Source organism: Neodiprion fabricii, chromosome 1 (genome assembly GCF_021155785.1).
Source record: "Neodiprion fabricii isolate iyNeoFabr1 chromosome 1, iyNeoFabr1.1, whole genome shotgun sequence".
Taxonomy (NCBI): Eukaryota; Metazoa; Arthropoda; class Insecta; order Hymenoptera; family Diprionidae; genus Neodiprion; species Neodiprion fabricii.
The window spans coordinates 24,207,254-24,224,259 of NC_060239.1; the positions used below are offsets into that span (position 1 = coordinate 24,207,254).

At 37.9% G+C, this 17,006-nt stretch overlaps 1 protein-coding gene and 1 long non-coding RNA gene across 3 annotated transcripts; both read left to right on the forward strand.

Moving 5' to 3' along the window:
• Positions 1-2,503: 2,503 nt before the first annotated feature.
• LOC124177027 lies at positions 2,504-5,807 on the forward strand. Of its 2 annotated transcripts, XM_046559058.1 has the most exons (9): positions 2,506-3,078; positions 3,149-3,221; positions 3,290-3,433; positions 3,542-3,763; positions 3,827-4,135; positions 4,273-4,380; positions 4,511-4,671; positions 4,933-5,341; positions 5,471-5,807. In XM_046559058.1, the coding sequence occupies exons 1-9, from the start codon at positions 2,953-2,955 to the stop codon at positions 5,632-5,634; spliced, it is 1,716 nt and encodes a 571-aa protein (XP_046415014.1). In that variant the 5' UTR covers positions 2,506-2,952; the 3' UTR covers positions 5,635-5,807. The 2 variants fall into 2 exon arrangements, with proteins under 2 accessions (XP_046415024.1, XP_046415014.1); XM_046559068.1 differs by lacking the exon at positions 5,471-5,807 and having other exon boundaries at positions 2,504-3,078; positions 4,919-5,115.
• A 4,962-nt stretch (positions 5,808-10,769) lies between these two features.
• Positions 10,770-12,564, forward strand: LOC124177076. The gene is made up of 5 exons (XR_006869521.1): positions 10,770-10,810; positions 11,050-11,185; positions 11,789-11,952; positions 12,264-12,463; positions 12,539-12,564. It is a non-coding gene; the product is annotated as an uncharacterized LOC124177076 (long non-coding RNA).
• The last annotated feature ends 4,442 nt before the right edge of the window (positions 12,565-17,006 follow it).

Genomic DNA, 17,006 nt, shown 5'->3' on the forward strand with positions numbered 1-17,006 from the left:
CGCAACATTATCCGTAAGGTAAATTTTTATTCTGTAGGCTGTACGTATTAAGTTTATCAAAACGTACTCATGGTTATAATCTGCTATTCCGCATCAAAGGAAATTGAACCGAGTATAGTTACACCTTGCACTGTTGCACATTTATTTAACTTGCGAAGTGAGAATTAACCATATTGTTACGTATCCGAAAGGTGTAGTTGAAAAAGTTGATAAGGCTTTTCAAAAAGAGATCTATGATTTGCAGCCACCTGCAATAAAAAGAGTACCGAAAACGGTAATCGAAGGCAGTATAGCAAGAAGATGACCCGAGAACTTCTTTGCATGTATTTATAATTGAAAGTACAGATCATTTTGTCATAAACCATAATCATCCTTATCAGATGAAAATATATATTTTTTTTAATATTAGTGTTACAAGTGCGCGTGATTGATTCTTATTATTGTTAAATGAAAAGCGTCTTAGCCCAAAAAGTACAGATACGTGATTTCGGCATTTGATATACGTGTCAATAAAAGTAGATGCAAGCTGCAAATTCTTTCGAAAGCTTGAAATCTTTTGTGTTTAACGATCCTTTGCTCAACTTTGAGAAAAATTATCAATGCTAGCTACTACCAATGATATGTCGGATACGTGTTTTTGTTTGCAGAACTATGCAAAAAATGTGAGAAACATCAGAAACATGCACTCCAATCATCATACATCATACGTAGTATTAAAGTTCGAAACCAGAGTTCGGATGTTCGGATGTTCAGAAAGTGACGTCACCGAAAAGTTTTTCTCTCTGACCTCATCGATCTATAGTAATCGCCGTCAACGAAAATCAGCTAGCCGAATTCCTCAGTCTGGAAACAACCGCGCAGTAGAACGGACGTATGAGAATCGCGCTCCGCAGATCTCGAGTACCGGGTTCTCTGGTGCAACTCGAGTTCCAGGACGAGCGCTCCGTAGTTTCTACGCTCCAGATCCGCTACCTGGTGAAACACGACTTCCAGGACAAGCGCTCCGTAGTTTCTGCGCCCCAGCTCCTTCACATGGTGAATTTCGACCTCCAGGACCAGCGCTCCGTAGTTCATTAATTCCGTATCATCTGGTAAAACACTAACATGGAGTAAGCGAGCGCACAATCACAAAAACTAGCTGCACTAGGCATCCGACCCCGAGCGAGTTTTAACGAGCGATGGTTTTACAGCTAGTATTACTTAAACTTTGACTCAAACTATTACTATTTAAAAAAATTTCAAATCTCTAAAGACTTAACTTCCAGGAGTTTAGATGTGCAAATACGTGATTTTGGAAACGGATGAAACAAGACAAAAAACTATAGCCCAAAATTTGGCTCGAAATTAAAACTATTTAATTCATATCAACAACAAGTCGAGTAGCATCGCTCAACTCGCTGTAATCACTTTTGGAGTTTTAGAATTTCAGCGAGGCTCTTGTAAGCTCATCTTCAGCTGCTGCAGCAGACTCAATTCACTTCACCCAGTTTCTGGCACCCACTGAAATCAGGCCGACGATGTATTTCCACAATGGACATGAATTACTGATTGAAGATATCGATTTTCGTCAACACTCTCTACAAGTATGTTGATCCATTCCATCTCTCACAAATATATTTTTATTCCATGTTCCAATAAACGAATTTATAAATAATTCTTCATCAAGTTCAACTCCTTTTATTTTCTAAGTTCCAATTACTCTGGAAGTATATCGATTCCAACTTTCGTGAAATCTCCGAATCAACTTTCAACGATTAACAATTCCATACTCAACAGTGATTGATATCAATCCAAACTAATTTTGCCCTTTGATCCTAATTCTTTGTCCGACCGTCCAATTTCTGCATAAAGAATTGGAGAGTAGTGTCATGTTACTACGCATAGACGAATCCGTCTAGTTCAACCTGTAAGTTCGATAGACGCTCGTCGGAACTAGTTCACTACCCCTAAACCACAAATCGAATCATGAATTTATTCCTTTCTTTATTTATAAATCTACAAATTATATGGGATAAAAGTCGTTTTCACGTAGAAAGTACAGATTGGCTTTGATAGGCAAGCCAGAGCTTACCTAAGCGTAGAAGCAAAGTATCAATTCTGAATTGTTTTTTATTTCATGATTCAAAAAATTTGCTGATTAATTCACTTTTGTACTCTAAGAAATTGGAGTAGGAATTATTTCTAATTTTTCGCTATCATTTTATATTTTTTAATTCGAAAATCTCTAACGGGAATTCGTTTTCATTCCGTTGATTTGAAAAATTTAATTGCAAATTAATTCCTCTCCTTCAATGAGCAAATCCCTATTAATACAATTACTTTCAATTTTTGAATTCAAAAATTCGAAGTAAGAATTCTTTTGAAAATTTCAATTTTACTAACGGAATTCGTGAGTGATGGTAACATCAGTTCTTGTCGTCTTTACGTACCGACCGCTTGCCGGAAAAGACGTAGAGGGCGCCGCTCGACGATGAATTTACATCATCCAGTTGCCATTACAAAAAGTCCCACAAGGCTAGCAGTCTTTGTATATCTTCAATCAACGCTAAGCATAAGCATTGCTGAAAATTTGCGAGCTCCACTCGACCGTTTTTCCTGGTTTTCCCGTTTTCAAAGCTGATGTGTGTCAGAATACATATACCCGCATCACCGTTCCAGCATAGGCTTATAAAGATAAGAAGAAAAGTCTTATGCTCCACCACTGTATACAATATCGTGTCAAAAAATATGTTACGCCCAAAGCGATTAGTTTAATCTCAAGATAAGAGAAATTCGCTGCGACGCGATACGACCAGCTTTTTTCCGTCTTGCAACCGCTCTAACAAGCCCCCACGGAAACGTCATTTCGGTTATTGGTAGTTGTGTGGATAGTTTTTCTATTGTTGTAGGTACACGTTGTATGGATGAATCCGAGTTGTGTCAAGCTTATTGTCGCAGTTAGTATCGTTGAAAATGCGTGAAAGAGTTCTTTTTTTGTTGCTCCTCTTCTTTGCGTCTCCAATTTCGAATAGTTCAATCTGCGAACCAAAGTCTGAGTACTACATAAGTCATTGCGATGAAGGCAGGGATACGGCTAAGGTAAGAATATCGACAAAGTGTAAACTTTTTTGATTCTTTTGCATTTTTACTTCATGTTTTCTTTACTCAGGACACTTTTTACCGATTAGCACGAAGGAACGAGACACAGTATAAAAATGTGGACCAATGCCTTCTCAATGACGGTGAGTTTCCAAGATTTTACAGAGAGATTCAACATGCAATTTTGACTTCATTTCATTTTTGATTCCAGAATGTCCAGATCTTTCTGTGATGCAGTTAAATAATTTGCATCGTTCTGAGAACGACGCTGAACAGTTTGAATTGAGAGTTTTTGAGTGTTATGAGTATGATTTGATGATACTCAATTTGACTGTGACCAACATTCACTTCAACAGTGAGTTGTATAAAACAAATTAAATTAATTTTAGCCACTTGATGTATTTTATTTGATTTTTTTTTTATGAAGGAAAATTTCTTGACAATTGTGTTTGTTTGGTTGCAGAAGTGAAAATACTATTTCAGTATATCAAGGACCAAAAGATTTACCAGGCCATCGACTTGAGTCGTGTAGCTCCTGAGAACTCCCCAAAACAATTATCTTGGTTATACCCAGTAAATGGCAACAATTGCTTGTATGACGCGACCTTACAAATCTTGGTGGAAGTAGACAGTACTAATTACCTCAAACAGTATAAAGTAAAAGTGCCTAATTCACAGCCCAATGGTAAGATCTTTTGAACATATGCCCTTGACAAAAATTTCACTTCTAAACGGAATTATGTTTCAGAACACTGTCACGCGATAAAAGAACGACAATTATTGACATATGTCGATACAAGTGAATTGGACGAAGTCCGTTTACATATACAACCTTTTCCTGCAGAATGCAATGTATCCCAGTACGAAGTAAAATTTTGCAAATACATAGACGATAGTTGTTCTGAACCTGTTGCGCCTGATAGTTCAAATAAAACGGGGATCTGGGAATGGTATCGAATTCCTCAGGAGAATACACAGTACTACTTTACAGTGGTACCATTGTCCTCAAAGTGTGAACAGGAATGTAAGGCTGTAGCCAGCGCAGTATTCATGAGGAGTAAGTTTTTTCGTTTCTGAGTCATGGCATGGTTAGAATTTTGGACAGTAAATTCCTCATTCTTTGCTCTGTTGTATGTGGAAGTTTTCAGTTCCAAAGCTTCAATAATTGTAAAGGTTATCTTTCTCATTTTATAGGACGTTCTCCTGCAAAGGTAATTGTCATGATAGTTGGTGCTGGCTGCATACCAATTGTGATGTTCTTTGCTCTGCGCCAGATTTACGTCTACTGGACAAAACACCATCGTAAGATTGATTTCCCAAAATTTCTCCATTAATTTTTTAAATTATTTTAAAATTTATTTTCGTGGATACATAGTCTGACTAATTTATTTTGTTTATCCGTAATTTAATGATGAGGTTTATCACCCAACAGAATTGCCCGTCTTACGTGCAAGAAAACCGTATTGCCTGCTGACATATGATGCAGTACATGATACCCACATTGGTGTTATGACCAAGTTGGCTGAGTACCTACGATCTTGTGATATCAATGCTATGATTGATGTACTGGATGCTCCAAAGGATCCTCTCAAGGTATGTAAAATTTTCTGAACATTGAGTGCAATCCTAGATTTTATTTCTAACAGCCCTCACACATCGTGAAGAATATACCATATTTAAATATGCTATATTTAATATAGTCTTATGTACAGGCCGCTTTTTTAAATCAAGTTCAATCCATTCAATCATATTCAATAAGATTGGATTTAATTAACTCCTTATAATTACTCAGTAAAAGATAGGATTATTGTGTACAACACTTCAATAAAACTGCATTTAGTACTAATTTTTCAGAATCCTAGTATCTGGTGTACTACTGCGTTTAAAATGGCAAGTACTGTTATTGTAGCTGAATCTCCGCCACGTGATATTTCTGTCACAGTGACTCGATCAATATATAGATACCTACATGCGCATGTATGGAGATTAATAGAGGAGGACTACCATCGGAAGAAAAAAAGATACTTTGTTATTGAGTTTCCCTATTCTAAACCCGACAGCGTACATCTTCACGCATATTCCTTTAAACGATTCAAGATGCCCAAAGATTTGGATAATCTGGTTGATGAAATTCATAATGCGACTTATTCTAAACTATGTCCCAGAGACAAAGGAGATTTTTTGAAGAGCTTAAAATTGGCGAAAGATAGTATGCCCGACCCAACACTTGACAAGAAACCAATATCCTCCGAAAATATTTCTAGTGAGTAGCATTTTCTTTCTTCATCGTCAACTTGTATTTTTTATTTGCGACCTTAAATTTCATAATTCTTTACACCGATCAGTTTTATAATTTAGGATTTCTGTATCTAAATATTTCTTTATATTACAGGATGTTCGTTGAAAAATAATGATCAGAACGATACATATTCAAAGACACACAATATCAGCGAGTGTACTGTTTTCATAGGATGTAAAAACGATGATAAGAAACGGTTTTATGCAACTGATATTGGTGAGTTAGAGTTGCTCGGAGTCAATGACGAGTCTGAATAAGAATCTGAAGTCCACAAAAAAACCACGAACGTTGTATAAATATTGTAATCATCATTTTGTACTGAATCAATATTTTTTACTTGTGTTTTACCAAGTTCGACACATGAGTAATTTAATTACTAATATTAATGATTTATACGTGTATTATTTTTAATGAAAATTCTAAAACACAACCAAGCTTTTTCACTGAAATCATGAATTCTGTATGCAGTTAGATTTTCCTCGAACAGTAAACGAGGCTCTATGTGTGCTCAAGGATAAAAAAAGGTGCTCTCTCTTACTCGGAACTCGATCAAGGAAACTTTCCTGAGTTGTATAATTGCACATGACTATTGCCTTTGTAAATAAATTGTCAAACTGTGTTCGCCACTTCTACAAAATTTTACTGCGACATATATGCATTTTTCAGTTTGCCATGAACACATTCAATTATTGTTCCTGATGGTTTCATTTAGTGCGGTTTAATATTGCATACATATTCTAAAAGAAACAATTAGTTCGAATAACAAGCAATTTTTTGGATCAACTTCATTCTCTCAAATGAAAATTTTGCTGCTATATGTGAATTATTTCACTATTTCAAAATACCTTGAGCCAAGAAAAGCAGTTACTACAAACAATATCACTAGTTTGCCGAGAATTTGAATTGCGTGAAATCAGTAAAAAATGTAACGAAATTTGTGGACTGTTGGTAAATATTAATTGTCGGGACAAACTTCTAACTAGAAAATTCGAAATACTGTTAGTATTTTATCACCCTCGGGACACAAAATAAAATTGAAACTAATCAGCTTACCATTAGTATCTCCAGTTCGATGCTTAAGGTACTTTTATATGGTGGGTTATTTCCGGACTCTTGATTACAGGCAAGTCAGGGTATAAGTCCACTCTGAATAACCCGCTGCTCTGTTGTTAGCACGCGGCTGATGTCGCCACAGCGAAACTCGGAGCTACTGAGTGGACTTGAAACGTCGACTGATAACCACGTGAAGATATATCAGTCAACGTTTGCAACCCTGATTTGCCTATAATTAGGGGTGCCTGTAGGGTGCATTACGAAAATAACCCGTTAAATCCTAGAAATGTAATTTAAGCAGCTAGTTTTTTTTGTGCAATTGTAAGGATTCGAATCTGTGCTATTAACCTTGCGTTGACAATATGGGTCATCAACGGCAGAAGAAGAATTGAAGGGATGAAGAAGAAGAAAATTTCCCTTTCAAATTCCTTTAACTGCAGTCGTTTCGTGCTGTCAGGCGTTTCAAACATGGTACGAAATTAACCTTGCTCGATATGCGCATGCGTAACATCACGCTCTAAGCGAACGTTATATCGCACCGTGGACATAGGAATACTATTCTATGTCAACCGTGGTTTGCAAATGAGTTATCTGATTGCGAGCGTACCTAGGTGAGGCCAACCATAAAAAGAAAGAGAAAGAGCATGTAAGACTCATACCACTGATATATATATACACTGGATTGGATATTACCGTATACTCTACGTGTAAGCTCGCGTGTCCAATTGAACACTTGAATTTCCGCCATCTTGTACAGAAAGTTGTCACAGAATGCGCGCTAGATTTGAACTGCGTAAAATATGCTATTTAAATCTAACGATATATTCGTCACACAAAAAAGTTTTTGACGAGTAAAATAATGTTTGATACATTAAATGGAGAACAAATCATTTTTTCGAAAGTATATTATTATTTACAATTATATGATGTAAAAGATCATTAAATAATATGACGAAAAACTTGTATTTAAGCGTGATTTTTCTTTATGTTCAAAAGAAGTCCTCAATTCTAAGAAGTTTCCGTCCATTATCCTTTATCCGATGGTGGGCTGAATTCCATACGGATTATTCAAAAATTTGTATAACACTAATTCAACCGTTAGGGAATCCATTTACCATCCATTGGCATCAAAGTGGAGCTTAAGACATGTAAAAAAAAGTTTTGAATTAAATTATATCGAATTGGGTGAGTAAAAACTTTATTCAAAAATATGGAGAATAAAACATTCCTTGCAAATGTTAAGGGATTTTTATAGAGTAGCGTGCGATAAACCACAACCGTAATATAATTAGTAGTATCAATCCACAATCCATTCACACGAAGAAAAAGTTACAAGCACAATCAAAAGAAAATAAAAAAGATATACATATCTGAGCATGCAAATCAGGTACAAATGTGTAGGTGACATATTGGATCTCGTCAGGGGATATAAATGGTTACTGATTGGCCCATACGAGTTGCCGATTTGTGTAATGCCGTATATTCAATCCTGTTTGTCGCAAAGTAGCAATCTTGGTTAAAGCAAACATTCGTAATTCGATATACTCTTTGATGACAGATTTTGTGAGTTGATATACGTGATTAGAAAGCTCATCTGGCGCATCGTCGAAAATGTGAGCATCTAGCTCACTGAATATTAAATTTTCCAACGGATTCTGTAAAAGACTTTTTAAAATCTGCAAACACAAAATACCTGGAAACTGAGGCTCTACTGGAGGGAGACCTTGATTGCAATTTACAGCATGCCTGAACATTTTTTCGGCAACAGAAGCAATGTTGATCACTGATTCGCTCGGTACGGCAAGGCGGAACACATCTTTCACGGGAAATCTACACATCGAATTATAATTTAATCCCTGAGTCAATAATATCCGAGTTTTCAATTTCAATTATAATAAGATCGGTTCATAATTCAAATATTGTGAATTTTTACTGACACGATTCGTACGTTATAATACTCGTTAAATATAATTAGTAAATACTTCGTATGCTGACATAACCTCTGCAAGTTATCATTTGCAGAACGCTTCAGCGTTGTATACTCACTTGTGAAATGATCGCCCACAATATTTTGATTGCTTTGTTTTGCAAAAAACGCAGGTACTCATTGTTACCTCAATAATTGTTACTGTAATTTTCCAACACAATCGATTATATACACATGCATATATCACGTATATATTTATATATATCTGAAGTGACAAGAATCTGTACAAAATGGCTACCGTTCAATTGGCGTGACGGCACCACGCTTAAATCCAATCCAGTGTATATATATATCAGTGACTCATACAGGTAAACTGCGCGGCTTAAGGGGCTGTTGAAGCCGTGACCGAAGGATGGAGCTAGTCCTGTATAGGGTCCTCTCTCTGTCGTACAATCAAGAGAGTGGGGAGGTATCCTTGCATCAGTCTATAAGTATGTATTCTCCTACCTAGAAATCTTTTACAGGCGACAGTAGCATTTCTAAGCGGCTCAAAGCTATCATTTCAAGAATGTTCCTATGAAGAGTTTTTCTTGCTTTGTTCAGCACTTTTAAGATTATTGGTTGAAAAAATTCGATATCTCAAGCGTTGACTAACGAATGTAGAGACGGATACCCCTGGGTAAATTTTTGTGACCAGTTTTCGTCGGGCAAGTGGGCGCAGGTAGGCCTGGGAGCGTAGGAGGGTTCTGTTCTATCGACTCTGCTTAATAAATTTCTTCCAACATTCGTAGCAAAACAGTGATTTAATTGAAGTATAGGTACCCGAGAGAAGAATGTATACATAGATCATAAATAATAACAGATCAGAAGCAACAATGATGCAGAGATTATAAATTTTATAATTTTCGAAGAAACAAGCTAGATCATCTACAATAATACGGCTATAATATGGAAATAGAAGAATCATTCATTTCGAAATGGGATTCTGTTCGACACGCGCTCGATGTATTCCATAACATTAATATTCATAATTATTCCAACAACTTTTCATTTGCTCTCTCGATCTTGAATTTTCGTAGACATAGAATCGAAACGCTGATTTAGCTTATCGCAAGTGAAGTACCTACATTGGGTAGTGAAGCAGAATTGTTTTCGAAAAGTGTTCATATCGAAAAAAAATTCAGAGTAACTGTAATACATAACGGATGCGCTGATTTTGATCGAGATGAAATGGATGCTCCGTATATAAGACAGTATTTAACGCAGTGTCCTGACTTAAAGACCTAAAAAGGTGATGGTCGGCGATCTTTTTTTTTCCGACAGCGAGAGGAAGAACGTAGCTTCTTAAAACTTCGAGTGTATTTTCTGACATACTTGAAAGATACAAGCAAAAATTTTTATTGTCCAACTGTCGCAGACCGGCAGAGTTATTAGCTGACCCGTTAACTGGAGAATATATCTGTAGTCAAAGGCTGACCGTCGAAGGGCCTAGCCGCTTGAGTCTGGAATCGGCAGGAAAGATAAAGTGCGTATTTCTTGTCTGAAACGAAAAAACTGAAATCATTTACGTCATATCATATCATCATACATCATACATCATACATCATCATACATCCTACATCATACATCATCATAGTATTAAGGTTCAAAACTAAAGTTGGGGTATTCGGATGTTCGGATGTTCAGAAAGTGACGTCATCGAAATTTTTTTTCTTCTGACGTCATCGATCTATGGTAATCAGCTAGCCGAATTCATCAGTCTGGAAACAACTGCGCAGTAGATCGGACGTATGGGAATCGCGCGCCGCAAATTTCGAGTACCGGGTTCTCTACCTCCTGGATCCTGCGCTCCAGGTCCAGTTTTTGGTGAAACTCGACTTTCAGGACAAGCGCTCCGTAGTTTCTGCGCTCAAGGTCCGCTACCTGGTGGAACTCGACTTCGGGAAGAAACGCTTCGTACATTCTGCATTCCAGGTCTGTTACCTGGTGAAACTCGACTTCCAGGATGAGTACTCCGTGGTTGTTGCGCTCCAGGTCTGCTATCTGGTGAATTTCAACTCTCGGAGGACAAGGAAGACGCGGAGGACAAGGTGGACGAGGAGAACGAGCATTTCTGCATAGTGAGTATAACATTTTTAATATATTTAATGGTAATTGTATTTATATTTTACTTGAAATTTTTTGATATTGTCATGTTTACAATAGATTATTTAAATTCATTTGTCGCGAAAGCCCAAATTCAGTAGCAATAAGTGCGCTAATGAAATTTCTATAATTTTTTATAATTTTCTCATAATCTTCTTGGTAAAATGTGTCAATAAAAAAATTATATTAATCCTTACACAATATTTTTGATGTGTTCTACTACTGAAAATATTTATTAGTATTCGGGGTATAACCCGAGGTGGTTGTGGGTGATCGAGGTGGACGAGGAGGACAAGGATTTCTGCACAGTGAGTCTAACATTTTTATAATGTCTAAAGGCAATCGTAATTACATTTGATATAACATTTTTTAAACTTGTCATGTTTGCAATAAATTATTTCAATTCTTTTTCGCGTAAGCACAAATTCAGTAGTTCTCAATGCGCTAATACAATCTATTATATTATTGATTAATAAATTAATTATATTAATTCTTACACAATATTTTTGATGTGTTCTTATACGGAAAATATTTATTACGATTCCAGACATAACCCGAGGTGGTTGGCAGTGGTCGTTGGAGATAGTTGGTGGTGGTTGGAGGTGGTCGAGCTGGACGAGGAGGAGGAGGACGAGGAAGTCGAGGAGAACAATGTGGACGAGAAGGACGAGGATTTGTGCTCGGTAAGTTTAACATTTTTATAATATTTGATGCAGTAGAAGTATGATCAGAAGTAGGATCAGGGGAAGAAGTAGGATCAGGATTAGAAGTAGAAGTAGGATCAGAAGTAAATGTAGAAATGGGAGTAAACGTAGGAGTAGTAGTAGGAGTAGGACTCAGAGTAAGAATAGGAGTAGAAGTAGGAGGAGTAGGAGTAAAAGTAGTAGTAGTAGAAGTTGGAATACGAATAGGAGTAGTCGTAGTAGTAGGAGTGGCAGGAGGAGTCGTAGTAGTAAGGTGGGGTAAGGTTAGGGGTAGGGTAGGGTAGGGTAGGGTAGGGTAGGGTAGTTTAGGAGCAACAGGAGAGAAATGGCGAGCGAAAAAGCACCTGCTGAAAAATTTTGGAAACACAGGTTCTCGGTTTTTGGCTGTAACTTTTGATGCGTTGATCGCAGCGTATTTAAACTGCGCCCAATCAGTTTCTCTCGAAAAATTACGTCGGAATAGTGCATGAAACAATTTATTCAAGCACTTTTCAAAATCGCGAAAACTTTCGCCAAAAATGCGAAGCGGTTATCTACTGAGTTATTCGTATGGAATACATGTGTTTGGGATATCTTTTCTAGTTGAGAGCTGTACTCCACACAATACAAGAAATACTGGACAAAGGTGATGAGATGATAGTAGTATCACAATGGACCAGTATGCTGGAAGTTGTGAGGTCTCGTCTCAAAACTCTAAATGGAGCAACTTATGATACCCTGTCGGGAAAAATTCCTGTAAAAAATCGGTAGGTACGATTTAAGAGTTTTTGTCTATACGTCTGAAAAACTTCTTATTTTTATATTGCACAGTGATTTTTTTTTGGCTACAATGATATTCTTAGTTTTCTCACACATTTGCAATATTTATTTTCATGAGTATTTCACCAACTACCTTGGTCGAATCATTTCTATTTCTAATCCTTAAGATGTTTTTGTTGAAAAAAATGATAACCAGGCCTGTAGTTACGATGTATTTTTCTAAATCACATATTTATTTGAACAGACTGAGTTCTCATTACTTCGGAAATACGATTAACGTCTTTCTTAATTTTTGTAGCGCATAGTGGAGTCGTTCAACACAATAGACTCAGCACCGCAAATTCTATTACTATCGCTTACTGCAGGCGGAGTAAGCTTAAATTTGGTTGGCGGCAATCACTTACTTTTGCTTGATATCCGTTGGGATCCGTAATTGGAAGCGCAAGCACAGGATCGAATTTACAGAGTTGGCCAAACTAAAAGCGTTTACATTTACAAGTAATACATACAAATTATTTTTTGAGAATACGTTATGCAAACTAAAATGAGAGTCTACATAAGTAATTATTTCAGATTTATGTGTCTGGACACTGGAGAGCACAGGATTAGAGCACTGCAAAACAGAAAGCTAGAAATAGCGAACGGAGGTTTGACAGGAGCAGGTACTGCAGGTGCCTCCAAGTTATTGATGGATGATCTCAAATGTTTGTTCAGCTTGTGAAACTTTTATTTTGCCAAACGCCTGCACTTTCTGACCTAACTTACGTAATTTTACAAGAAGTCAATCGACCCGTTACTTTTCGATGTATGTATTCGCTAAAAACCAAAGTGTTTTGGTACGACTGAAGGAAATACGCCCCATTTTATAATATGAGAAATTCTACATTAATCTATTTTATAAGTGGATATGTTTATGGATGAATTACTTATGAGTGTATTCGAGAAGACTTTTAACATACGTTATTGTTTCAAATCATTCTTAAGCCTAGTTTTTTAAAGCAGTAATTAATTATTGCATTATTACTAAGATGTTTTCTATATTGTGACTTATATTATTACAAAAAATTGGACATTATTTATGTAAATATATACCAAAGATGGAAACTTACTGTGTTAGCCTTACTTTTTCTTCATTTTTGGAGCCGAAAGTTTTTGATCTCAAATTCGATTTGAATGACCCTTATCTGATCAATTGGACCCTCAGAAACCCAGAAATCGCAGCGTGAAGAGCGTAGGACCAACAGGAGAGAAACGGCGAGCAAAAAAGCACCTGCTGAAAAATGTCGAAAATTCAGGTTCTGGTGTTTCGGCTGTAACTTTTGATGCGTTGATCGCAGCGTATTGAGACTGCGCCCAATCGATTTCTCTCGCAAAATTACGTCCGACCAGTGCTGCAATTGATTGATTCCAGCACTTTTAAAAATCACGAAAATTCTCGCCAAAAATGGAAAGGGGTTAGCCTTACTTTTTTTTTTGGGCGAAAAACTTTTGGTCTCAGATTCTATTTGAATGACCCTTATCTGAACAATTAAACCCTTAGGAACCCAGAAATCGCAGCGAAAAGAGCGTAGGACCAACAGGACAGAAATGGCGAGCAAAAAAGCACCTGCTGAAAAATGTCGGAAATTCGGGTTCTGGTTTTTCGTCTGTAACTTTTGATGCGTTGATCGCAGCGTATTGGGACTGCGCCCAATCGATTTCTCTCGCAAAATTACGTCCGACCAGTGCTGCAATTGATTGATTCCAGCACTTTTAAAAATCACGAAAATTCTCGCCAAAAATGGAAAGGGGTTAGCCTTACTTTTTTTTTGGGCGAAAAACTTTTGGTCTCAGATTCTATTTGAATGACCCTTATCTGAACAATTAAACCCTTAGGAACCCAGAAATCGCCGCGAAAAGAGCGTAGGACCAACAGGACAGAAATGGCGAGCAAAAAAGCACCTGCTGAAAAATGTCGAAAATTCGGGTTCTGGTTTTTCGTCTGTAACTTTTGATGCGTTGATCGCAGCGTATTGAGACTGCGCCCAATCGATTTCTCTCGCAAAATTACGTCCGACCAGTGCTGCAATTGATTGATTCCAGCACTTTTAAAAATCACGAAAATTCTCGCCAAAAATGGAAAGGGGTTAGCCTTACTTTTTTTTTGGGCGAAAAACTTTTGGTCTCAGATTCTATTTGAATGACCCTTATCTGAACAATTAAACCCTTAGGAACCCAGAAATCGCAGCGAAAAGAGCGTAGGACCAACAGGACAGAAATGGCGAGCAAAAAAGCACCTGCTGAAATATGTCGAAAATTCGGGTTCTGGTTTTTCGTCTGTAACTTTTGATGCGTTGATCGCAGCGTATTGGGACTGCGCCCAATCGATTTCTCTCGCAAAATTACGTCCGACCAGTGCTGCAATTGATTGATTCCAGCACTTTTAAAAATCACAAAAATTCTCGCCAAAAATGGAAAGGGGTTAGCCTTACTTTTTTTTTGGGCGAAAAACTTTTGGTCTCAGATTCTATTTGAATGACCCTTATCTGAACAATTAAACCCTTAGGAACCCAGAAATCGCAGCGAAAAGAGCGTAGGACCAACAGGACAGAAATGGCGAGCAAAAAAGCACCTGCTGAAAAATGTCGAAAATTCGGGTTCTGGTTTTTCGTCTGTAACTTTTGATGCGTTGATCGCAGCGTATTGAGACTGCGCCCAATCGATTTCTCTCGCAAAATTACGTCCGACCAGTGCTGCAATTGATTGATTCCAGCACTTTTAAAAATCACGAAAATTCTCGCCAAAAATGGAAAGGGGTTAGCCTTACTTTTTTTTTGGGCGAAAAACTTTTGGTCTCAGATTCTATTTGAATGACCCTTATCTGAACAATTAAACCCTTAGGAACCCAGAAATCGCAGCGAAAAGAGCGTAGGACCAACAGGACAGAAATGGCGAGCAAAAAAGCACCTGCTGAAAATGTCGAAAATTCGGGTTCTGGTTTTTCGTCTGTAACTTTTGATGCGTTGATCGCAGCGTATTGGGACTGCGCCCAATCGATTTCTCTCGCAAAATTACGTCCGACCAGTGCTGCAATTGATTGATTCCAGCACTTTTAAAAATCACGAAAATTCTCGCCAAAAATGGAAAGGGGTTAGCCTTACTTTTTTTTTGGGCGAAAAACTTTTGGTCTCAGATTCTATTTGAATGACCCTTATCTGAACAATTAAACCCTTAGGAACCCAGAAATCGCAGCGAAAAGAGCGTAGGACCAACAGGACAGAAATGGCGAGCAAAAAAGCACCTGCTGAAAAATGTCGAAAATTCGGGTTCTGGTTTTTCGTCTGTAACTTTTGATGCGTTGATCGCAGCGTATTGAGACTGCGCCCAATCGATTTCTCTCGCAAAATTACGTCCGACCAGTGCTGCAATTGATTGATTCCAGCACTTTTAAAAATCACGAAAATTCTCGCCAAAAATGGAAAGGGGTTAGCCTTACTTTTTTTTTGGGCGAAAAACTTTTGGTCTCAGATTCTATTTGAATGACCCTTATCTGAACAATTAAACCCTTAGGAACCCAGAAATCGCAGCGAAAAGAGCGTAGGACCAACAGGACAGAAATGGCGAGCAAACAAGCACCTGCTGAAAAATGTCGAAAATTCGGGTTCTGGTTTTTCGTCTGTAACTTTTGATGCGTTGATCGCAGCGTATTGGGACTGCGCCCAATCGATTTCTCTCGCAAAATTACGTCCGACCAGTGCTGCAATTGATTGATTCCAGCACTTTTAAAAATCACGAAAATTCTCGCCAAAAATGGAAAGGGGTTAGCCTTACTTTTTTTTTGGGCGAAAAACTTTTGGTCTCAGATTCTATTTGAATGACCCTTATCTGAACAATTAAACCCTTAGGAACCCAGAAATCGCAGCGAAAAGAGCGTAGGACCAACAGGACAGAAATGGCGAGCAAAAAAGCACCTGCTGAAAAATGTCGAAAATTCGGGTTCTGGTTTTTCGTCTGTAACTTTTGATGCGTTGATCGCAGCGTATTGGGACTGCGCCCAATCGATTTCTCTCGCAAAATTACGTCCGACCAGTGCTGCAATTGATTGATTCCAGCACTTTTAAAAATCACGAAAATTCTCGCCAAAAATGGAAAGGGGTTAGCCTTACTTTTTTTTTGGGCGAAAAACTTTTGGTCTCAGATTCTATTTGAATGACCCTTATCTGAACAATTAAACCCTTAGGAACCCAGAAATCGCAGCGAAAAGAGCGTAGGACCAACAGGACAGAAATGGCGAGCAAAAAAGCACCTGCTGAAAAATGTCGGAAATTCGGGTTCTGGTTTTTCGTCTGTAACTTTTGATGCGTTGATCGCAGCGTATTGGGACTGCGCACAATCGATTTCTCTCGCAAAATTACGTCCGACCAGTGCTGCAATTGATTGATTCCAGCACTTTTAAAAATCACGAAAATTCTCGCCAAAAATGGAAAGGGGTTAGCCTTACTTTTTTTTTGGGCGAAAAACTTTTGGTCTCAGATTCTATTTGAATGACCCTTATCTGAACAATTAAACCCTTAGGAACCCAGAAATCGCAGCGAAAAGAGCGTAGGACCAACAGGACAGAAATGGCGAGCAAAAAAGCACCTGCTGAAAAATGTCGAAAATTCGGGTTCTGGTTTTTCGTCTGTAACTTTTGATGCGTTGATCGCAGCGTATTGGGACTGCGCCCAATCGATTTCTCTCGCAAAATTACGTCCGACCAGTGCTGCAATTGATTGATTCCAGCACTTTTAAAAATCACGAAAATTCTCGCCAAAAATGGAAAGGGGTTAGCCTTACTTTTTTTTTGGGCGAAAAACTTTTGGTCTCAGATTCTATTTGAATGACCCTTATCTGAACAATTAAACCCTTAGGAACCCAGAAATCGCAGCGAAAAGAGCGTAGGACCAACAGGACAGAAATGGCGAGCAAACAAGCACCTGCTGAAAAATGTCGAAAATTCGGGTTCTGGTTTTTCGTCTGTAACTTTTGATGCGTTGATCGCAGCGTATTGGGACTGCGCCCA